The sequence below is a fragment of the Hirundo rustica genome, chromosome W (genome assembly GCF_015227805.2).
Source record: "Hirundo rustica isolate bHirRus1 chromosome W, bHirRus1.pri.v3, whole genome shotgun sequence".
NCBI classification, from domain to species: domain Eukaryota; kingdom Metazoa; phylum Chordata; class Aves; order Passeriformes; family Hirundinidae; genus Hirundo; species Hirundo rustica.
In genome coordinates, this window is record NC_053487.1 from 15,551,176 (window position 1) to 15,575,913 (window position 24,738).

Consider the following 24,738-nt stretch of genomic DNA (forward strand, 5'->3'; position numbering starts at 1 on the left):
CCGCCTCTGCCCTTGCGCTGCTGGCAACACGGGGCGGGGACGCTGCCGAAGGCAGGGCCCCGGTCGGTCCCTCGGCGGGCGCCGCCTCCCTGCGCGGGAGCAGCTTCGCCCCGCTCCGGGGCGGGGGGGGCCGCGGGCTCCCGGGCCCCTGCGGGACCCCTTCTCGGGGGGGTTCCGGACACTCCACCTCCCACGCCAGCCCCATGGGCTGCAGGCGGTGCTCGTGGGGCGGGGAGAGGCTCTGATGTGGCCAGTTCTAATGAGCTGCCAGCAGGGACCAATGCGGCCCCGCCAGGGAAGGAGGCGCGGTCGCTGCCTCCGCCTGAACGCAACACAAGCTCCCCAGCCGGGCTGGGATGTGTGCCCGCCGTGGAGCCGTCGGACTGGTCTCCGGCGGCTGGTGCGGGGTCCAGCCCCCTGCTGCGGATGCAGCGGGCCAGGCAGCAGCGGCTAGTCCGACCCCACCCCCGCTTCCCGCTGCGAGCGTTACGGCGGCAGCTACGGGCGGCGAGGTGTTTAAATTCAGCATGAACAGGGACGCGGCTGGAATGCGGCCGGTCTTTGACAAGAGCAGAAATTCCCGCGCTGTTGGCTCTTCGTCTACAGCCTGGACGCTACCCCCTTGTCAGGTGACTGTATGCCCAAAAGACCGCGGGCGCTTTTGGGGAGAAGTAAAGGCTAAGGTTGAAGGACTAAGTGGAGATGCTGATGCTGGTGCTGGACCTGCCATGTCTGATGTTCAGCTAGTCCCCAGTCGAGTGCCTGCCTCTGACCCTGTGGGGTCCACAGGGCAGGATAAGGCAGGTGCTGCTGCTTCATCTGAGGGTCTTCAGGCCTTCCCTGTCCTTCAGGGTGCTACTCATAACACCTATCAACCCTTGGCTTGGCAGGCCTTGTCAGAACTGCTTGATGCAGTCGGGAAATACGGTTTGGGCTCAGCCGAGGTGATGCAGGTTCTTCGTTATTTTAATGCCAGTCTTTTGACACCCTTTGACATTCGGAGCTTGGCTCAGGCCCTTTTCCCACCGGTTGAATATGACTTCTTTGAGAATAAATGGACTCATTTGGCAGTCAGAGCGGTGGAACGAAACAGGACACTGGGTCAGGGTGATCCTAGGCATATGGTTACTATTGATATGCTAATGGGAACAGGCAATTATACCAGGGCCGAAGGGCAGGCTGGTTATGAGCCCTTGGTCCAGGAGCAGTGCCAGCAGACAGGCATGGCAGCCCTGGTTCAGACTTTGCAGCTGGCTACTCCACAGCAGCCCTTTGCAACTATCGTCCAGGGAATTGATGAACCCTTCCTGTGTTTTGCAGGAAGGTTAACTGCTGCAGTTGAGAAGCAGGTGAGTGATCCGGCAGCAAGGAAGCTCATGATTCAGTCTGTTGCTCAGGGCAACTGTAATGCTGCTTGCAAGAGGATAATTGAGACGCTTCCCGGGGAACCATCCACGTCAGACATGGTTGGGGCCTGTGCAAAAGTATCCCCTTCCAGCCAACAGGTGCTTGCCGTGCCTACAGCTGTGCAGCCAGCTGTGGCTATGATTGTCCAACCGACGGTGACTACGGCAGTCCAGCCGGCCGTGCCTGCGGCTGTGCAACCGGCTGTGGCTGCTGCTGTGCAGCCTGCTTGGGTCGTTCCCCAGGAGGTGCAACAGCAGCAGTGGGGTGCTAGGGCCAGGAAGAAACAGAGCAGAAAGGCACAGAAGCCTACGGCTGTCTTGTTTTATTGTGCACGATGTGGAAGGCCGAATCGCTGCGAATGTGTGTAAGGCGACAGTGCATGTGAATGGTCATTCGTTGGGCAGTTCGGGAAATGCAACACAGAGCGCGAAGGCGAGACGCGTGCCGACACAAATGTCTCTGCCTCAGCCCCAACCAATGGAGATCTGCTCAGCAGGCTTGCAGCCAGCACCCGCGGTTCAGCAGGTGTTGATGTCTGCACAGCCGAGTCTGTCGTGATTGATTCGGACAAAATACACAAGGTTCCCCTGGATGCCTTTGGTCCCTTGGGTGATGGCATGAGTGCTTTCTTGATAGGCAGGTCCAGTGCCACCATTCAGGGTATCATGGTGTACCTGGAACTGATTGATGCGGATTTTTCGGGATGGATTCAAGCAATGGTCTCCACACCCACCCCCCCTTTGACTATCCCAAAAGGCACACAAATTGCTCAACTTGTTCCTTTTAAGTCTTCTGTTTCCAGGACCGAGGACCGGTTGCGAGGTGACAGTGGCTTCGGCTCTACAGGGCCACCTCAAGTGCGCTGGACTGCTGTCCTGACCAAAGACCGTCCTGAGACGCTGTGTACCGTGTCCATGGTTGGTGCCACGCCATCGGAGATTCACCTTCGTGGCCTCCTAGATATGGGGGCTGACGTGAGCATTCTCTCCCTGGCTGCTTGGCCCCCGCAGTGGCCTTTGACCCTGGCTCAGACATCGATCTCGGGCTTAGGAGGAACGAAGCAATGCTACGTGAGCCAGAATCCTGTGGCCATCAGGAACCCGGAGGGACAGACGGCCATAATTTGGCCTCATGTTACTGAGATTCCTCAGAACCTCTGGGGGAGGGATGTTTTGGCCACGTGGGGGGTGCGATTGGGGACGGATTTTTGATGGGGGCCACTGTGATGAAGGGCACAGAGTGTCCCACACCTCCTTTACGGTGGCTGGTGGACAGGCCCATCTGGGAGAACCAGTGGCCCCTCCCTCATGACAAGCTAGTCGCCCTTCGTGAACTTGTACAGGAGCAGTTGGATCAGGGGCATTTGGAACCATCTACCAGTCCCTGGAACACTCCTGTCTTTTGTATCAAAAAGAAGTCTGGGAAATGGAGGTTGCTACAAGACCTCCGAAACATCAATGCCGTGATGGAAGGCATGGGGACATTGCAGGCGGGCATGCCATCGCCTACCATGCTTCCTGCAGATTGGTCGGTCCTCATTGTGGATCTGAAGGACTGGTTTTTTACGATCCCTCTGCATCCCGATGACAGACCAAAATTTGCCTTCACGGTACCAACAATAAATAATGCCGAGCCCACACAGCGGTATCAATGGAGAGTTTTGCCTCAAGGAATGCGGAATTAGCCAATGTTATGCCAATGGTATGTAGCCCGTGCCTTGTCTGGAGTTCGCAAGCAGTTTCCTGATGCTCACGTCTATCATTATATGGACGACATTTTGGTGGCTACGCCCACCCAGGAAGAGCTGCTGAGGCTACAGCCTCAGTTGTTGAATGCTCTGCATTCACATGGACTGCAGGTGGCTCCAGAAAAGGTACAACAACAACCTCCCTGGAAATATTTGGGGGTCAAAATTCTGGAACGGACAATCCGTCACCAGGAGGTGCAATTTGTGCAATCGGTGAAGACACTGAATGATGCTCAGAAGCTGGTAGGTGTCATCACTTGGTTACGTCCTTACTTGGGACTGACCACAGCACAACTGTCTCCCTTGTTTGAATTGCTGAAAGGGGACACTGATTTAAAGTCACCTCGTGAATTGACCCCTGAGGCACGAAAAGTGCTGGAGGAGGTTCAGCAAGCTGTTTCGGCTTGCCAGGTGTACCGCATTGAACCTTCCATTGATGTCACTGTGTTCATTACCACTCCTGATTTACATCCTACAGGTATCATCGGCCAATGGAATGATGATTGGACTGATCCTCTGCACGTCTTGGAATGGGTCTTCCTGCCTCATCAGCCGCATAAGACGGTGACGGCGCTGTTTGAATTGATTGCACGCTTGATAATCAAGTGCCGGCAACGCTGTTTGCAATTGATGGGTGCAGATCCCTCAAAGATCATACTCCCGGTTCACAGGGAGGAATTTGATTGGAGCTATGCGAACAATGTTTCGCTGCAAAGTGCTCTCGAGGGTTTTTCAGGGCAGACCATTTATCATCTGCCTAGCCACAAGCTATTGCAAGTGGCCAAAAATACTCAATTTTCTCTACAACCCAAAAATAGCCAAGAGCCAGTGCAAGGATCCACCGTCTTCACTGACGGTTCGGGCAAAACAGGAAAAGCCATTGTTACCTGGCAGGATGGATCTGAGTGGCAGGTTTTGGAAGGCCATGAGGATGGGTCAGCCCAACTGGTTGAACTAAAGGCTGCTGTCATGGCATTTGAGAAATTTTCCCAGGAACCTTTCAATTTGATCATGGACTCTGCCTATGTTGCTGACATCGCACAGCGATTGGGTTGTTCAGTTTTGAAGGAGGTCAGTAACCCTGCCTTGTTTCATTTACTGAAGGCCCTGTGGTGTGCAATTCAGGCCAGAGTTCATCCATACTACATTCTGCATGTACGGAGTCACACTAACTTGCCAGGATTTGTAGCAGAAGGTAACGCAAGGGCTGACAAGTTGGCTAACCCAGCGTGGGTAGCCCCTCAGCCTGACGTGCTTGCGCAGGCCAAGGCATCGCATGGGTTTTTCCACCAAAATGCGCATACGCTGCAGAAGCAGTTCCAACTGATGGCCACTGAGGCTCGTGAAATTGTTGAGTCGTGTGACAACTGTCACGCCCTTGGTGCGCCATTGCCAGCCTTGGAGCTTTGGCAGACCGATGTTACCCAGTTCGCCGAGTTTGGCCGGCTCAAATATGTGCATGTCACGGTGGACACGTTCTCCTCTGCGATGTGGGCTTCTGCTCACACAGGAGAGAAAGCCCGTGATGTCATTGCCCACTGGAGGCAGGCCTTTGCTGTTCTTGGCATACCTTCTGCTGTGAAAACCGACAATGGTCCTGCTTATGCCTCGCAGCAGGTACGGCAGTTCCTACAGTCATGGGGTGTGTCACATAACTTTGGCATCCCTCATTCTCCGACGGGACAGGCAATTGTAGAACGTGCTCATGGTACACTCAAGCATGTTCTTCAAAAACAAAAATGGGGAATGCAGGGTGAAACCCCACACAGTCGGTTGGCAAAGGCTTTGTACACCATCAATCACCTTACGGTGCCGCAGAACTCAAATAATCCTGTCATTTTGAACCATCATCTCTCGTTGCAGGCTTTGGACGGTGAGCAACAGCCTCGAGCGAAGGTACGGGTCCGAAATTTAGTCACCAAGCAATGGGAAGGACCCTATGACCTAATTGCTATGGGGCGAGGGTATGCGTGTGTGTTCACGGACACTGGGACACGCTGGCTACCTTCAAAGTGTGTCCGTCCTGACCTGCGACCACAGAGGCAGAATTCAGCTGACAGGCACGGTGGAAGCCGTGATCAACTTGAAAACCACCAAGTGGATGAATCCTCGAGTGATCACTCTGATGATTCCTCCACAGACAGTGATTGAACTTGTATATATTCCCTTTGTAAATTTGTTCATTTTTCTTTTTCTGTTTTTCTTTTTTTAAAGTTAAAAGGGTGAGATGTTACCCTGGTTTTTCTGAGTTTCTTTATTAGCCTTTTGATTTTCATAAATGGAGTCAGATCTTTTAGTTACTGTAGAATATTAGAGCAGTTTTCTACCTTTCCCACAGAAGTAATATAAACAAATCCTTTGTTTTTCATTCTCTGCCCTTTGTTTGCATATTTCTAACCTGAAAACAGTTGTAACTGACAATTTGTCTGGCCACTGAGGCTGAGGGGTGGAAACCCCAAAAAGCCAATCTTCTGCTAGACCCACAAATGTATAAAAAGTAAAAAAATAAACAAAGGGGTCTCTTCTCTCCGCTCTTTCAGCTGGGAGCTGGATCAGAAGAACCTCTGCAAAAATCTCTTGTCTGCGTGTGATTTCTTTGTGTGTCTCGGTGACATGAAACCTCTATGGTTTTAATTTTCACCATGAGAAGATGCAAACAGAATAAGCAAGTTTGGAAAAAGACAGATCTAGAGCACATACAGGAAAAATGTACAAAAGTGAACTTACTGTATTGCTGAGTGGTTTGGGGGGCATTTTCTTTGTGGGTTTTCTAGGGGTTTGGATAGGGTTTTTTTGCCTTTCTGTAGGGGCCACCTGTTACCAAGTAATTAGCAAAACTACAAAAAGTAAGCAAGCAGAAGTTTTTTTTTCTTTTTGCTAAACAACAACCACAACTGACACAGGAAAATGAGATCTGCGTCCAAACAGAAAATGATAGATTTTCCTCTCAGACCATAATGTGTAACCAAGACAAGTTCAAACCCAAAACTTTGCTGGACAAGTCTAACTTTGGAAATAGCAGCACCTTTTTTTTTTTTGTTTTGTTTTGTTTTTCCCACTAGTGTCCCAAACCCAGGCTGATTCCAGAGGAGTTCAGCTCTAATAATGTACAGCAAACTCCTGCACTGTGCACTGCCCACAGACAGAATTATTCCATTTGCTATACAACTGCCAATCACAACCACACAACCCAGCAAGCCCAGAAATTCCCCAATTTCTACTTTCCATGCCTTTTGTTTCCTTCTTTTCCCCTTCCACTGAACCACAGGAGGCATGGAGTTGTTTATTCCAATCTCACTGGCTGGAACTCTGTGGGACAGAGTGGCACCAAAGAAGGAACTGCCATTGTTCCTTCTGTTTTTGAAGGAGAGATGTGGAAGTTTGTAAATGTGGTCCCAGGTTTTTCATGTTCTAGATCACTGCTCAGAAATGTCACAGCCACATTTTCAGGCACCTTTTGGCATGTAGACAAGTTACTCACTAGATGTCACATATGTTTCTAAACCACATGAGAAAATTTACATGAAAGTTTAAATGAGATATTTGACTGGGACTAACATTTATTGCCTCCTATTCTCAATTTTTAGCTACCCCTGAAAATTTTACCTTATGGCCTTCTTCTCTTATAGAGCACTTACAGTTGGCCAGAGTTTGGAATTGTAAGACCCAGTCCTTTTCTCATAGTGAGTTCTCCAAAGTCAGTCAGCTCCTTAAATTTAAAAGCCAGTCTCCACTGGAATATCATCTAACTCAATGAAATTCCAAATGCAGAAGTCAGAGTAATTACATAAACCAGAAGATCAGTCAAAGGGATTTTTAATTAGCTCTGTCCGCTAGTCATGGTGAGGAGTCCCTGGTTTTGACCCGGGTTCAATCATCTTCTCGGTTTTCTCAGCTGCAGCAGGTTTTGTGCAATCTCCTCTGGTCCCTGGGAAGCTTTGCTTTGTCCCCACTTGATGACAAATGTCTCCTCAAGTCACAATACAGATAAAGCATCTCTCAAAATGATACTTCTCAAGAAAGGGAAAAAACCAAATTTTGACTGAGGAGTTCTTTCACATCTGATATGAGAGCAGAAACAAGCCCTGAATTAAGAATGATACTGGAACTGTAGCAGAATTGACTTCACAGTATGAACAAATCGAGTCACTTATTTTTATTGTTTTCATAAGATCATGCATATAGCAAATTAAAAATAATGATGCACTACCTTTGCTATTAAAGAGGGTGATAGAATTTGCCTTTACTCTTCTGTTCCTCTACAAAAAAGTCATCAGCCAACATGAACCTAGCCCCAGCTCACTGAGGATCAGGTGGATAAATATGGCTTATTTATGACTCTCTTTTGCCAAACATATCCAAACCAAGGTTTTGATTTTATGCCAAATAACTTAAACTAGATTTTTAAGACTGAATTTTTTACTGTAAGACATGTTTAAAATGAAAAATTGCAAAACACAGTTACTATGAGCTTTGATGAAAAGTAAAAGTAGAGTACTTAAGTAAGTACTCAAGTGTTTTTCACAATCTGTGTGCCACTGGAATATCACAAGCAGAGAAGTGAACAAAGGAAACATTGCCACTGATTAATTTCTCAAATTTTCTCAAAACCAGCTTTGCAGGAAGAAGCAATTGCTCAGTAAACTGGACAAAGTTCAGTCCAATACTATTGCCTTCCTCAGGAAAACAAAGCTATCTTAATGTATTTTTACTTTCAAGACTCCAAATACTGCAAGTTCCTACCAAAGCAGAACAGACCCAAGAGCAGTGCTTGGAAATGATGATCAGTTGAACACTCAAAGTCTCATTTGTTAAGAAGCTAATATTCCGCATGGCATCGCCTACAATAAATTAATTATACTTACAGTTGTAAGAATTAAACTCACTTAGTGCAGGGATGTTTAAATGCCATTTCAAACACAGCAGGAGCCCTTAGAGCACACAGTAACCTGGAGACAGAGCTGCAGGTTAAAAATCCATGGGGTCACAGACCATGCTGGGCTTTCACAGGAGCTCAATACCCAACATTGGCCCAATAGTTTCCAGTGAAAATTGTTGGAAAATCTTTGTCAAACAGCTTCAGCCTGCTCGGTTCATAACCCAGAGATTGCAGAAATTCTCTTACCTTGTGCTCGTGGTGTTCGTTTCCTGCGGTCTCTGAAAGCTGCTCCCGACTGCAAGGCCTCCAGCAGACTGTCCATCACTCCTGTCTCGTCACCCTCTGAGAGCAGCAGGAAAAGAAACTTAGATTAGCACCACTGATACCAGACTTTAGAAAGAAATAAAAGTCCAAGTGTTGTCATGTTCCCATAATGCTGCCAAATAAGAGAGAGTCACATCTCAGTGCAAAGCTGCTGGCAATGCAGGTAGCACTGCCTGCTTTGGGGGTGATTCTCCATTAGGCAAAACTGATACCAATCCTACTGTTCTTTCAACTTGGGAGTGTTGTTGTGCATTATTTGGGTTTATATTGTATTTCATTTTTCTATTGGGTTTTGTAATGGTTTCTTCTGTACCCCCCTGTTCCCCTGGAAAATGTATCATCCCGAAATTTGTCCCTGCTCCTTTTCCCCACCCATTGTCCCACACTGGAATGTAATCCAACTCTGTTCCACTCCCACCTTATCCCTGATTGGGTAGTGGCTTGTCCCCGCCTCTAGCCCCTTCCCCCTGGATAAAAGCCAGGAAGAGCACATGGATCCCTCTCTTGGCTTGGGGATGGGGACCGGGGCTCCTGACCCTGCAGGGGCAGGACCACAGGAGAAAGACTGAATAAAGCCGTGATTCCCCCCAGACCAAGGGCAGACTCTTTCCATTCACCATCGACAGACGCATGCTCTCTCTAAAGGAAAAGGTTCCAGCTGCTCTGATCTTTGGGACCCTGAGGGAAAAATCCTTCAACTGCGGTTTGTCTCTCAAGCTAGCCGAGGCAAAAACGGAGTGGGGGTCTCCGAGAGAGAGACACTGCAGGTGATGCCCAAGCGTGGTGCCTGAAGCCACAAGGGGCTCCCAGAAAGCTCGAAGAACCACGTGTGGAGCACGTGGCTGAGGAACCTCATGCAGGCAAGTGAGTCCAAAAACGTGGCCCATCCACGCAGAGAGACAGACCCGTCAGGCTTGGCGTTCGCTGTGGAGTCTCCAAAACACAGGACTCCACACAGAGAGGCTGTGGTTTTCCTTTGGACTTAAAAAACCCTCAGATTGCTGCGAAGAAGCCTCCTGGACGACAGGCTGCTCCCAGAGTAGGCGACCACATGTATGTGGACAGCCGACCCTGGGAACCGAAAGTGGAAGCTCTTTTTGCACCAAAAGGGTCAGTTTCAGGCAAGGAGCTACTGGGAAGCTTTTAATCTCCACGCTGGATTTTGGTAAATATTCCCGCCTTGGGAATCTTAGGAAAAATCTTTCAGAGGCTATAAACCTCAGGGAGGGGTGTTTTCCTTTGGGGGAAGGTTCTTGACTTCAGGGCAAACCTTCAGGGTGCTTTTAAAAGCAATTCAGTTTAGGCTGCGCAGCCCTGGGGTGGAAAGAGTAACAGTTTCGCCTCCGTTTTTTTTCCCTCTCCAGGGAAGTTTTATTGTTTGTTTGTTTTTGTTTTTGTTTTGTTTTGTTTTGTTTTTCCCTTTTGGCTTCCCAGTTGCAGTTAAAAGGGGATGCAAGAACTTAAAATCGGAGCCAAAAATGGGTGCTAGGCTGTCTGTGTCTCAAAAAAGAGTCTTTTGCCAAATTTTTAGTGCCTTGGATGATGGGGGACCCATTGTTCAAAGAAACAGTTGAAGAAATTTATACGCTGGTTGTTTTATAACTATCCACATGTATCATTAGAACAAATAAGCTTCCTGGAATTTTGGGAGGCTGTTGCAAATAAATTGGCTGAACCAGCCACTCCTAAGGATACAGAAATTGCAAATTTTGCTCTCTGGAGCTTGCAAATTCGGCTTGCATTTCAAAAGCAAAATGAGGGGGAAAAACAGCCAGTTCTTTGTGATTTTTCCCCAGTTTCCTCAGTTTCTCCCTCTCCTGACCCCAAAATCCCTTCCCCGAGCTTGGGTATTCTAAGGAAAGCAGCCCACCAGACAGGGCAGGGAAGCTGCAGCTCCCCTGGCTTTCCCCGAATTCCTGAGTCCCCCTGCTTGAGTAACTCTGGCCAGATTCCTCGAAAAACCCCTAATCTTTCCCCAAACCTCCCTTCTTCCCAGTTTGTAAATCCCGTGTTTGGTTTACTTTTGCAGACAGTTTTGAGTGCTCAAAATCCCCATTTTAGTGATCCCCAAGCTAGTTTCAGTTCTGGGGGGGGGTCACAAGATGGCAGAGATCATGCTGCATTTTTTCCTTTGTTCCCCAAAATGGCCAAAGCTGCATGCCCCCGAAACATGAGGAGCCTCTTTCTTTGTCTGCGCCTCCTTCTTCCCACAATCCCTTTTGTGACCCCACCTTCCCTTCAGTGCCGCCCCCGGCACCGCCCTCTCCTCTGACTGCACCCCCTACCCTCAAACCTCTGCCCTCCGACCCCTTCCCTGTGTGAGTCAAGCCTCCAGCCCCTCCCTGCCTCTAGTTCCCATTGTTTCCTCGCCCACAATCCCAGTTCCCACACCCGGGGGAGTGTGGCTGGGAGCCGGGAACCCGGAAGCAGGAACCGATCCCAGCTTTTCTGTTACCCCTGTCCCATATCAACGGTCAAAAAGAGGGGGTGTTGTCCATGGTGATTGGGACCCCGTTCCCCCAACAAGCGATTCTGGATTTATGCAAAGCTCTTACCGAATTTGAACACGAAAGTGAATACTTTCTCAACCTTTTAAAAGCAAATTTAGCAGGGAATCCTATAGTTCCTTTTGACCTCCAACAGCTTTTCTCGTCCCTCCTTTCGTCCACAGAATTTAGACTTTGGGAAACAACATGGAAAAAAAGGTTAAGAGATTTAATTCCCGAGCTTTGGCAAAATCCTGAAATGGCTGTTGATAATAACTATTTCCCAGTTCAATTAGAACATCTATGTGGTGATGGTGAATGGGTCTCAGCCCTCAAGCAGGCTCAGGAAATTCCTTTAGCTGTTTTGGAGTGCATGAAAGATGCTGCTTCCAAAGCATTCTTTTTCAATCCAGCCCAATGGGCCTTTCCAAGCTTACAGTAAAATAAAGCAGCTTCCATCAGAACCTTTTGTAAAATCTGTGGAGCAATTAACCAGAGCTATTGAGTTACGGGTTAAGAAAGAAGGAGCCCAAGAACAGGTCCTGGAGGAAATGGTGCTGACCAATGCAAAGGAACAGTGCAAGGCAGCCATCCTCAGCCTGCCCATGGAACCGGCTCCAGCCTTAGATGACATGCTCCAGGTGTGTGCCAGGAAGGTTCCCTTCATGACAGCTCACCAAAGCCACAGTTCCAGAGATGCATTCAAGCCACCTCAAAGAGCCGCTGCTGCAGACACCGTGCCTCCTGTGCCTGTGCCACGACCACCACCCAAGAGAAGAACAATGTGTCTCCTGTGTGATCAGGCTGGACATTGGGCATCTCAATGTCCTTTAAAGAGACAATTTTTGGACTTTCAGGACAATGGGGGTGGGGGTCTCGAGGGTCCAAAGGGAATTTTTCAAAAAACTAAAAGGTGAGCGCCGCCTTGCCCAGTGTGCTGACGTAAACGGGGCAAGTCCGAGGAGGCGGGATGAAAAACTAGAAAATGCAGATGTTAAATTAACTAATCCTGCTATAATCAGTTCTGCTTTTCAGCAGAAGTCACCAGATGTGATCCTTTCAGATCATGATGTGAGCAGACCCAATCTAACCACTGAATGTTTCTGAAAGCCTTTTAGGTTGCAGCTGACAGAGTCCTTGCACCTAGGTGACACAGACTGGCATTTAGGTTCCTTGGATCTGCAGGTGCCAGGCTCCTGGCAACATGCTGGCAGTAAGTATGTCATCCTTGGGGACACCAAATACACACCAAGAGAGATCGAGATCCTCCCAGGTCGCATCTCATCAAACCCTGAACAACTAGTTCTCTGGCTGCGCTGTGTCCGTCCACCCCTGTCTCTCCCTAAGGGGCAGATAATAGCTCAGGCAATTCCAGCACCTGACCCATTCCCTGAAAACGATATCACAGGGAAGAAATACCCTGAGGTTTGCCCCACACGAGTGTTTGGGAGGGACAAGCTCATAATATGGTGTGAGGTCCGTCACGGTGGGGAAATCATAAGCATGAAGGGGGTTTTGGACACAGGCGCAGGTGTAACAATTGTACCAGAAAGGATGTGGCCCTCACATTGGGAACTGCAAAATGTGGCAGGGCACATGCAAGGTGTAGGGGGGATGAAATTGGCAAAACAATCAAAAAGTATTGTGCAAATTAAGGGGCCAAATGGGCAATTAGCTACACTGAGTCCGTTTGTTTTGGGTTATTCGGAGCCCTTGTGGGGGAGAGACCTGATGGCCCAGTGGGGGGTCACGATTGGCATTCCAGATGCCCCCCCCGGTTTTTCAGGCTGCGGCCACTGAAGAGCGCCCTACCCAGAAACTCAATAGAAAACTGATTCACCAGTCTGGGTAGAGCAGTGGCTGCTCAGTAAAGAAAAATTGAAGGTGCTTCAGGAGCTAGTGGGTGAACAGCTAGCTAAAGGCCACATTGTGGAAACCACGTCTCTGTGGAATTCCCCAGTCTTTGTTATAAAAAAGGCAAACAAAGGCAAGTGGCGGCTCCTCCACAATCTACGTCTAATTAATAATGTCATTGAGGACATGGGTTCTCTCCAGCCAGGGATGCCATCCCCAGCAATGCTCCCCCAAAATTGGAATTTGGCAATTATTGATATCAAAGATCGTTTTTTCCAGATCCCTCTGCACCCTGACGATGCCCCACATTTCGCCTTCTCGGTCCCTACCCTCAACCGAGAAGCCCCGAGGAAAAGATACCACTGGAAATTTCTTCCCCAAGGGATGAAAAACTCGCCATCTATTTGTCAGTGGTACCTCTCTTCCCTGCTGTCCCCAGTGCGCGCAGCTGTAGGAGAAGCCATCATCCTGCACTACATGGATGATGTGCTCGTGTGTGCCCGCAATGATGACTTACTGTCCCACGTGCTTAACCTGACAATCGATTCTTTGGTTGCTGCAGGGTTTGAGCTTCAGGAGGAAAAGATTCAAAGGATGCTGCCTTGGAAGTACCTGGGTCTGGAGATTGGTAAGCGGACCATTGTGATGCAAAAATTGGTTGTCAAAAATAACATCAGGACCTTAGCAGATGTCCAGCAGTTGTGTGGGTCCTTAAATTGGGTAAGACCTTGGCTAGGTCTGACCACTGAAGACCTAGACCCCCTCTTTCATATGTTAAAAGGGGGAGAGGAGCTAAGTTCTCCTAGGGCCCTCACTCAAGAGGCATGAACAGCCCTAGAAAAGGTACAGGAGTGTATGGTCACCAGACAGGACAATAGGAGCAAATCAGACTTGCCATTTAAATTCATCATTTTAGGCAAATTGCCACACCTCCACGGGGTGATCTTTCAGTGGGAAAAAGTGGAAAAATCAAAAAAGGACAAAGACTGTAGGGATCCCCTCTTAATCATAGAGTGGGTTTTCCTCAGTCACCACTGGTCCAAAAGAATGACCAGGCCACAGGAACTGGTAGCGGAATTGATCCGGAAAGCCAGGACTCGGATCAGGGAGTTGGCAGGATGTGATTTTGAGTGTATTCACATCCCAATTGAGATAAACTCGGGCCAAATCACAAAAGCAATGTTGGAGCACCTGATTCATGAAAATGAATCTTTACAGTTTGCTCTAGATAGCTACACAGGTCAAATTTCAATTCATCAGCCTGCTCACAAATTATTTAGCAAACAAATTCAGTTCAAATTGTCATTAAAAAGTGTTCAGAGCAGGATCCCCTTAAAGGCTCTAATCATTTTTACAGATGCATCCGGAGCATCCCACAAGTCAGTAATAACTTGGAAGGATCCTCAAACTCAGCAGTGGGAAAAAGACACTGTCGAGGTGGAAGGATCACCTCAGGTAGCTGAGTTACCCACAGTTGTCAGAGTTTTTGAAAAGTTTCCTGAACCATTCAATTTGATCACAGATTCGGCCTATGTAGCAGGTGTAGTATCCAGAGCTGAACAAGCTGTACTGAGTGAGGTCTCCAATGCTGCACTTTTCAACTTGCTCTCAAAACTAGTAAATCTGATCTCCCACCGAGAGCAACAATTTTATGTGATGCACATCAGGTCTCACACCGATTTACCAGGATTCATAGCCGAGGGCAACAGAAGGGCTGATGCTCTTGCTGTGCCTGTGGAGATGGCCCCACTCCCAGACATCTTTGGACAAGCCAAAATCAGCCATCAGCTTTTTCACCAGAATGCACCAGGCCTAGTCCATCAGTTCCACCTAACTCGGGAACAGGCTCGGGCAATTGTTGCAATGTGCCCCTCATGCCAGCAACACGCACTCCCAGCCCTGAGTGCAGGAGCAAACCCCAGGGGATTGAACAGCTGTGAGGTATGGCATACGGATGTGACACACGTCATGTCTTTTGGTAGGCAAAGGTATGTCCACGTATCTGTGGACACTTTTTCTGGAGCTGTCTATGCCTCTGCCCACACAGGGGAGAAGTCTAGTGATGCCGTGAAACACCTAATACAGGCTTTCTCCTTCCTGGGCATCCCCAAATCAATAAAAACTGATAATGGACCCACGTACACATCCAAGGAGTTCAGAAGCTTCCTGCAACAATGGGGAGTAAAGCACAAAACAGGCATCCCCTACTCCCTGACAGGTCAGGCCATCTTGGAAAGGACCCATCAAAATCTCAAACGGGTCCTCAACCAACAACATCAGTCTCTAAAACTAGAAACACCCCAAATCCAGTTGTCCAAAGCCTTGCTCACTTTGAATTTTTTAAATTGAACATTTGAAAATCTTAACCCACCGATTGTGCACCTTTTCAGAGAGAACTGCCAACTGCAGCTGAAAGCAAAGCCTCCGGTAATGGTAAAGGATCCAGCAACCGGGGAAACAGAGGGTCCTCATGATCTGGTCACCTGGGGTCGTGGGTACACCTGCGTGTCCACTCCCTCAGGTCCCAAGTGGGTGCCAGCCAAGTGGGTGAAACCTTTCATCCCTAAAAGTGCAAAGCCACCTGCAGAGGCCCCACAAGTGGCCAGTTCTGCCTGGAGGAGGAGAAAGCACAGAACCTTCTCCTTATAATTATCATTATTACTTAACAGTGTTTTTCTAGACAGTTTGTTTGCACTAAAGGTAATTTTTTACTTTTCAGCTTTAAAAGTACTCAAGATCCAAACTCTGAGCATCTCCCATGGACTGAGCCTTCCTCCTTCTCAATTTGATAAGAAAGGGGGAGATGTTGTGCATTATTTGGGTTTATATTGTATTTCATTTTTCTATTGGGTTTTGTAATGGTTTCTTCTGTACCCCCCTGTTCCCCTGGAAAATGTATCATCCCGAAATTTGTCCCTGCTCCTTTTCCCCACCCATTGTCCCACACTGGAATGTAATCCAACTCTGTTCCACTCCCACCTTATCCCTGATTGGGTAGTGGCTTGTCCCCTCCTCTAGCCCCTTCCCCCTGGATAAAAGCCAGGAAGAGCACATGGATCCCTCTCTTGGCTTGGGGACGGGGACCGGGGCTCCTGACCCTGCAGGGGCAGGACCACAGGAGAAAGACTGAATAACGCCGTGATTCCTCCCAGACCAAGGGCAGACTCTTTCCTTTTGCCATTGACAGACGCATGCTCTCTCTAAAGGAAAAGGTTCCAGCTGCTCTTAGATCTTTGGGACCCTGAGGGAAAAATCCTTCAACTGTAGTTTGTCTCTCAAGCTAGCTGAGGCAAAAATTGAGCCGGGGGGGCTCCAAGAGAGAGAGAGACCGCATTGGAGATGTTATCCTGTGCATTATTGATGACATCTTCAGCATGCAGATAGGCAGCTGCTGCTGAGTGACGGCTGCTTTGCTGCTGGGATAGCTGAAGGCTTTTTTTGAAGTGGAAACAGGTCAATCTAATCAATGCATCTGATGACACTGAACAGCAGAAAGTTCAGTATTGCAGCTCAGAGAAAATATTTTCTATGCTGCCTCCTGACTCCATGATTCACTAAATCTTTGGGAAAAATTATCTATACAATCAATAGCATGGATGGTCTTCAGGTGACGTAAGGAAAGAATGAAGAGGGGATAATCAAGTAGTGGAAGTCAATGGTATAACATTTCTTAACAGCTGAATTTTACTTTGCTAATTTTTATTTTTTTATTTTTTTTTTTTTTTGCTTTTTTCATATCCAAGCTAACTCACAGCCTTTAAATTGCTGGACTTTATGTTGCATTATGGAAATCTGGGTAGAAAAATTATTTCTTTTTATATACTTGAGTCTTTCCTTTGCATTTCAGTCTGTTAATAAGTTGACAGCAGCATTCAGCAGCATGAGAACTAGAGGTCAAAGAACTGCAGGGTTACAAAACTATTGGTGAATGTGTCTTTCTGTTCCCATATCTGTGTTATAACCCAAAACTAAAATATATGTTAGACTCAGCAGGTACGTGGACTTGTCATCCACATCTCTCAGACTCCAAACTAATATAAATTTCCCCATCTGGGAATGGGAAAATCATTACTTTATGCAAAAAAAAATTATACTGTGGTAAAAAACTTCTGACTCACACGAGGTGTAGGAGGTTAAATACACATTCAAGCTCTCAAATGTTCAAGTTTAAAAGCAGCCTATTAATGAATAAGCTGTTCTGTCCTGGTTCTCTGTTACATTCAGATTTATTAGACTCAATCCAGACGTGATGTAAGAGCACACCTAAAACAGTACCTGGTTCGAATTTCTACAAGCTGGTCATGAGAATAACTACTTGATACCTTTAAATTCTACATCAACCTAACTTAAACCATTCTATACACCCTACACAAGACATGCACAGAGTTCTCTCCAGGGTTAGAGGAAAGGGAGCAGAGCAAGTGTGGGAACCAGCACAAGACACTGAAATACCAGTTTTAATTACATTCCATCTAAAAGCCTTAAATAACTGAGCTCCTGCAAAACAAATAAGCAAATTAGCTTCTCTCAATTCCCACTCACATACAAGGCCAGAATTTTCTCTAAACTGGACAACATAATTGTTTTTCTTTGTGCTTCTTATCCTACCCATGCTTATTCATTTTGTTGATGGCTCTGTATTAAATTTACCTTCAAAATCAACGGTCTATGAATACACTTTGTCCAAATTAATAAACATCAAGTTGGCCTGACACATTTAATGGCAGTGACTGTAGACCCAGAACTAGTTAATATCTTAGAATATTTAATGTGTAGAAAAATTACAATATTTTTCAATCTTCATTAAAGGTAAGAGCTGTCAGAGTTTATTAAAAAAGACAAAAATCCTTCAATACTTCATGAATGCTTATGCAGCCTTCCACTATTTTTTGCTGAGTGAGCTGCTCTACCTGCTAATTACTGCAACTGACAAAACCCAGCCTGGTTTTGGGATGTCAGAATATTCAACATAAAACACATTATTAAGGAAGCTGTAGGACAGAGTGATGAGATTTTTAACTCCTCAAAGTAAAATTCATGCAAGGTCTGATCTCAGCAGTGCATCTTAATCAAAGTCTTCAGGTGGTTAAGTGGGAACTGGACAAAGAACTGCATTTTCAAGGAGCCTTGATTAAAATTGAAAAATAAAATTTAACAGAAATTGCAGTCTTTCCCTATAGTTCTTGCTGCAGTTCTTCACACAGTACCAGCTACTTCCTCCATTTGTCTTTTTTATAGCACCCACAGCAATTTATAGACACAAATAAGAAACAAAGATAGAAACTGCCAGAAGTTTGAAAACTAAAAACTTATTTCCAACATTTGTCAGCAGAAATAAAATACATAATCATTATTTCTCTTTTAGATGTCTTTCATTGTACACAAGGACAGGAGTTTCATCTGGAACAAGTAATTTTCTTCCTCTGTTTCTTCTCCAAGTTGGCCCCAAGCATTTAAGAAAGAGCAAATGTGTGGAGACATGCAAAAAAAATAATAAAAATTGGCAATTTACTTTGATTTGCCTTAGTAAAGATCCAGATTCACTACAGGTATTAAAGAGGATTGCAAAGGCTAAAGGATTCTCAATCATTAATTGATGTGTTAACTACGAACCCCATTTGTTTTCATTTGGATTCGACACTAATTCTATTGCAGCTTTGGTTTCGAGATCCAGACTGTGGGGGTGTTTTTAGGAGGTTGCAGAAATACTCATGCTCCTGCAGGTCCCAGGGTTTAGACCAGTGCTACCCAACAGATTTGGGCCACTTTTAATGATAATAATAAAAACAAAAATAACTTTCTTCTTCCATAGAACAACATTATTGCTCCTTGCACTGCCGGAGAGACCCAATGTACAGAAGATTTGGAATAATAAAATCAGCTGAAATAACTGAATGAGTGTGTAACTTCACAGGCCAGCCAGAAGCTCTTCAACAGGGAATGCCCAAGAGCTCCAGTCTAGAGAGATGACCAAAGAAACAACAAGCCAGCATGATAAAAACCCAGGATCCTGTGTTTCCAGGAGCAGTGGTGCACCAGCTTGATTATAGCACTCACAGAAGAGAAATCACAACTGGAAAAGCCTTTCATCTAACCAGGGGAGGGGATTCCAACATGAAATGCCCGAGGCAGCACAATTTCTTTAGACTGCAGAAAGCAGCCACTGAAAGGATGCAAGACAAGCTCCTCCTGTGCTTTGGAATCTGGGCAGACCCAGTAGAGCAAACGCATCCTGACAGAAACCTTCCCAAGAGCTGGCACTGCTGGGGAACAGCAGCACAACACTGAGGCTGCCACTGCAAATATCCTGGCAATCAAATCTGCCCATGCTGGGGTCTCTTTCTGAGCTTTAGGTGAGATTTGTCAGGCAGCAATATTGACTAAGAGGATTCTAAATTGAACTTAAGGGTGATATTTCAGAAGGTGCCAGCTGCTGGAATAACTTGGGACTACAGAAACTGCTCTTCACATGAAGCCCCAGAGCTCAGCCAAGCATGGTCTACCTCCAATGAATCTGCTTTCCTCAGTTCAGATGCACAGCTGGGAACATGCTCTTGTTTCTGAAGTAAAGTTTTGCTGCCCTCCCTTTTTGCTGTCTGCACTGATTACTGCAGCATTACCCACATATTTTGCTGGCACATTTTTATTTTCTAGTATTTTCCACATGCACTTGCAAAACATCTTGTACTCATTATTACAAATATACTGATTGCAAACTGATCTAAGTTAATAAGAAGTGTATTGCACAGCCATTTGGGCAAAGGTTTACAGGAATTTTACAGGAAATTTTTCATAAATTTGGGCTCTTACTGAAAGAGTCCAGTCAAATACCACATTAGGTAACACATGGTGCCTCCTGCTGCTCCAAAGGGTTTTAAAATTATGCTTCTATTCACATCTTGCACTACCCTGTTTTGCTTTGAACTTTTAAGCACTTTTCAAAGTCTAATGTGTGTCCTGTAGAAACTTTTAAACGACTTTTTATTCATAACCAGTACCAGAATTTTTAATTGCAATATATTCACTTTAAAAAGGTCAGCTTTCAATGTCTTTGGGAAAGCGTGTTTTTGTGTTCTCCTCATATATTTGCATTTTATTCATTTGCTAAATTCATTTTGCATGCATAATAAATATCTCCAGGAAGCAGTCCTGCTCTGCAGTTTGCAGCAGAGTGGTGTCTGGTGAGTCTTATTTACTTTTTAATTAAAGGAGAACAAGTTCAGACAGTGTGACTGAGAAGTGAACCCCTAGCTTGTATCAGTTTACAAAACAAGGAAAACCCTTGTTTACACACCAATTAAGAATATTATTGATGATAATCTGACCTCAGGCTTAAATAAATTAATAGAAGGAGAAAAAAAAGTGCTTTGCTGTACAGGCAGGCTATTGAAAACAATGTTTGAAATGCACATTTTTTTATTTATTGGGAGAAAATGTCCCAATGGTCAAGGTCTGCTGTGGCTTCATTGAGATGCCCCTCGAGCCTCTTTCTGCAAGGACCCCACCTAAAACTGGCTGTAATGTGAATTACCTGGAACAAATGGGAAGAGACTGCCTCTGTGGGGGAAGGAAAAGATTGTGCAGCCCACCAAAAAAAAATCCAAAACACAAACCAACCAAAAAAAACCCCAAAGAACAAAACAAAACAACCAAAAAAATCCCATGTGATACCTCACTAATTACACCTGTAAATAAAGTTCTGCTGCCATTTCAAGGCTACATTTAAGCTACAGTACTGAGCTACTTTAAATTTCTGTGATGAGCAGATACGTAAGGCAGAACAAAGTCATCAATGCTTTTATCATGGTTAATAATTTCCTATTAAAAGTTCCTTATAATTGAATAACTGCTCTAACATTTCAGGGAAAAAAGGAGGTTTGGAAACACATTTTGAGGAAAGGAGAGTTCTTACACATTCTTGATGACTTTTTACTTTCTTTTTTTTTAATATTGGTGATGATTTTGACTGGGATAGAGTTAATTTTCTTCACAGCAGCTGGTGTGGGGCTGTGTTTTGGAACTGGAAATAGTGTTGATAATTCAGGGGGGGGTTTCTTATCACTGAGCAGCCCTTACACAGAGCCAAGGGTTCTTCTGCTCCTCACCCCATCCCACCCTGATTCCTGAACCAGCCTTACACCAAAGCTGATCAATAATTATTTCTGAAATGCTTTTTAACATTGTAAGTTCTACAAAATATCAACTGTTATACAGCAGTTACATTGAGATAAACAAAATCGTGGCTACTTTCAAAATTAATAACAGTACCTACTTTTTGAAACACGAATATAATTTCTCTAAGGAAAAGTTGAATTTGCATAGAAAACTCTCCGAAGTTACTACTTGTTACTGTTCAGTAAATGGTCCCCAAGAAACCTACTTTTAAGAGAAAATAATCCGATTTTTCTTTCTTCCCTGCAATTATCCCAATCACAGATGTGTCATTCAAACATTTTTTCCCCCTGATAAACTCAATCAGAACATACTATATGGGCCATTGTCATTATCAAACCCAAATTTTTTCAGAGCAAAACATTTAAAGGTGAGATTCAATTTCAAGCTGTAATTTGTTTCTAACTTCCTGTTCATACTCACATCTATTTGCATTTCTCCTGAGCTGTTTCTGACCCATTTAGCAGCAGTTCAGGAATTCTGACACTCACCCCATTCTCAAGACAGCTTTCAACTCCTGCACAAATAGATCTTACAAAGTTTTTAGCAGTTCCTGCAGAATTGCTTTGAAGGGGAAAACTCAAACCTCATCCTGGTTCTGTAGATGCTCACCTTTAAGCATAATGCAAAGCTCAATCTATTTTTTGTTCTGTGAATATCAGGTTTCAGGTGTGCAGCATATTCAAACAGATCATTGACATCAATATGAAAAATAATGACTTCCCAAAGGAATTTGAACATTTGCCTCATTGACATCCAGCACCACAAACTAATAATCTTTAAAATGTAAATAAGACCCAAGTTTTACCACTCCAGGTACCCCATGCAATCCCCAGCCAATACAGAAATTCAAAAAGTCATTTACAAAACAACATGTAACTCATAATAAGCTTCATATGGATTTCTGTTTATGCTAAAGGATGTGGAAGGAAGACAAACCAACCAGAAAAGCACAGAATCATTAGAAAACTGAAGCAAAAGCAACCTCTGGAATGATATTCTGCACCAGTGAAATGAAACACCAGCTCAAGGAAACACAGCAGAACTCTTGGTCACACTAGAACACACCAGCCTGAATAAAAAGCACATGAAATCTTATAAGGGGGTACATGGAAAGGGAAAGCAGGAATATCCATCAACCTCCAGCACAGAGCTTCACTTGCATTAGGGGAGAATGTTAATATGTCTTCAAAACAATTAATTCAACCCTAATTGGGACTGAGGAAGCTCATTCTATCTTTTATCTGAATACTGGCGGTTAAAGGTGATTTTAATTGTCACAGTAATGAGATATAAAGAAGAGCAAAACTATTTCTGATTAGATAACATTTGCATCAGAATTGCTGTTAGACACTTTGCAGCTCCCAGGAAGCTGAATTCTCCAATTCTTTATCTCTCTTTACTTCAGACATGCACACAGAAGCAATGCTGCAAGAATTTTGCAGATGTTGAATCAGATGGAAGTCATGAAAGGCTTCTCCTCCAAATTCATCTCCCATAAGGAGAAAGAATTGTTCATGATTTTAACTGTGAACCTTCAGATCTGTAGGTGTGTGCATAAGGCACAAACCTTTCTGTGCCTCCAAACTTCACCAGGAAACCTGGACTTTTCACCTAATGCTAACAATCTTGATAACTTTTTGGAATATATGTTTTCATAGAGGGTTTTTTTTATATTTTTGCATTCATCTTTAAATATTTTGGAATGTTCAGCAGGTTTTTTATCAGTTTAGATGTAGTGTTTATGTGGCAGCTCAGTTACAGAAAGCACAAAACCACCAAACTGTGTGAAGTGGTCTTCAAAATACTGGCAAAGTCTGAGTTACTTCATCACTAGGAAATATTTAGAACAGTTCTTAATTCTGGCCACACTGTGGTTTTCTACAGTTACACCAAGAAACAGATATTAATTTTAAGCTAATTAATTATAACTAGCCTAATCTGGATTCTCCAGTGACCACCAAAAAGTGGTCACTGAAGAGTCAGAAAACAGGAAAAATACTAATTGTAGAACTACACAAGAAGCTGAAAAATGCAGGAACCCAACTGCTTTGACCTCAAGGACTGCAGCACTCAGATCAATTTTGACTCGGGGAGATCCAGAGAAAGAGCTGAGAGACAGTGAGGTTAAAATGAGCATTTGGGTGAAAATCACCTTGTCAAAGTGACAGCTTGAGAGGACATCTGCCTCCTTCCTCTAAGTCTGCTGTGTCACATTCACTTAGACAAATTTGAAAACTATTTATATAAGCAGCAATGAGCACACAAAAGTAGTTGCATCAAGAAAAAAAATAGTTATTTGGCAAAAACAGTCAATTGAATATCAATCTCATGGAATCCAGTGGGGATAGAGGTTTAACCCTCCTCCTACCACAGCAGCAGAGTTGTAATATGTGAAGTGGATATTTTAAAATATTTACAAACTGGAAAAAAAATATCTTAGAAGTATTAAATTAATTTTGTGTCACAGGTTTACAAACATTAGTTATTTAAATGGCAGTTCTGGTGCATTGGGCCATGTAAAGACATTCATATATTTGCATTTTCATTAAGAGAGGACTACAATGCCAAATGAAACTTCAGTTGTATCACTTAATAGGAAAATACTTTCATGATGGAAAGCAAAATGCTGTCAGTGTAGTGAGGCATCTGTGCCACTGCTGAGAGGTGTCCCCTCACCTGCTTGAAAAGTGAAGGGATGCAGAAAAAGGAAGGTGTGCTCTCAGGACTGAGCTGAGGCAATTTTACAAGTTGTAACTTCAAACAGAGCTCCAGCCCTTAACCACAGCCCAAGTCACTGACAACAGCATCCAAGTGAGCTTTCCACACTTTTCAACAGCTAACAAAACATTCTGGCTTGCATTGTCTCAAGTGGTAGTTAAAATAAACTCTCTCAAGCACTCTGGCAGAGGGAAGGGGATGGAGGGATATTTAGCTGCTTCTTATCCCATTCACAGTAAAGTGCCTGTCCATATTACCATGGACATTTTTTTGGCAGGTGGCAGATATTAAAGAAATATTAATCATATGCTGAAAGAATGGGTTAGAAAAGTCTCGTTAGAAACCTTTACTAGCTCAACTTCACAAAGAAAAAATTATGCATCCCCTGTGTTTAAATTTTATATTTTGTTTATAGCTATACTGAAATTAGACTCATCTTTAAATGATCTGATAATATAGTTTGTCATCTATAGAAAAGAATTTCTGCTATAGAATATTCCAGGCAGTGTCAGTGCCAGTTCAAGCAAGGCCAAAGATAACAGGATTTGTGGTACCATTGCAGTATTTTTCCCTGTTAAATGGATAACCAGTACAGGTGTTTTTAGAGCTGGGTCAGATTAGCAGATTAACACAAATTCATAGAAACTGAACAAAAAACTGCAAGTAATCTCTTGCCTGAATCTAATTTTACTTCTACTTGTCTTCCAGAGTCAGGTAAAGAATAAAGCCTCTATTTTACAACCGTCTGGAAATCTGCACAGCATCAATATTGAGCCCACCCCATTCCTTCTGCTTTCTTACCTTCCTCTCTGTCAAAGGTCTCATGTGAAATACAATATTCTCCCAGCTGACAAGATCAACACATTGCTTTTTATCGTGCTGAAATGTCACTCTGTACTCAGGCTCCAAGCTCAGCGAGATTTTCCAGCTCCTAACAGGACTACTGGGAGAACATACTTTCTAACACAGCTCCCCAAGCCCAAAAAGAAAGACATTAATTGCCACAATACCTTGATTATAGAGATGTTTACAGAATGAAATTAACAACAAAGCAAGGAAGACACTTCTTCTTGGAAGTCAATCCATAAGAAAAAAAAAAATCAATTAAGTGCCACAAATGCAAAAAAAGCCAATAATTCACAACAAAA

At 44.7% G+C, this 24,738-nt stretch overlaps 1 protein-coding gene across 5 annotated transcripts in view; it reads right to left on the reverse strand.

Annotated features, from left to right (window-relative positions):
* DIAPH2 (diaphanous related formin 2) overlaps positions 1–24,738 on the reverse strand; it is a 297,380-nt gene that overhangs the window by 72,472 nt on the left and 200,170 nt on the right. For all 5 annotated transcript variants that reach the window (XM_058423886.1, XM_058423889.1, XM_058423890.1 and 2 more), the window contains one exon: positions 8,280–8,375. In XM_058423886.1, coding sequence (XP_058279869.1) covers positions 8,280–8,375 — 96 coding nt within the window. The remainder of the gene's footprint in view (positions 1–8,279; positions 8,376–24,738) is intronic.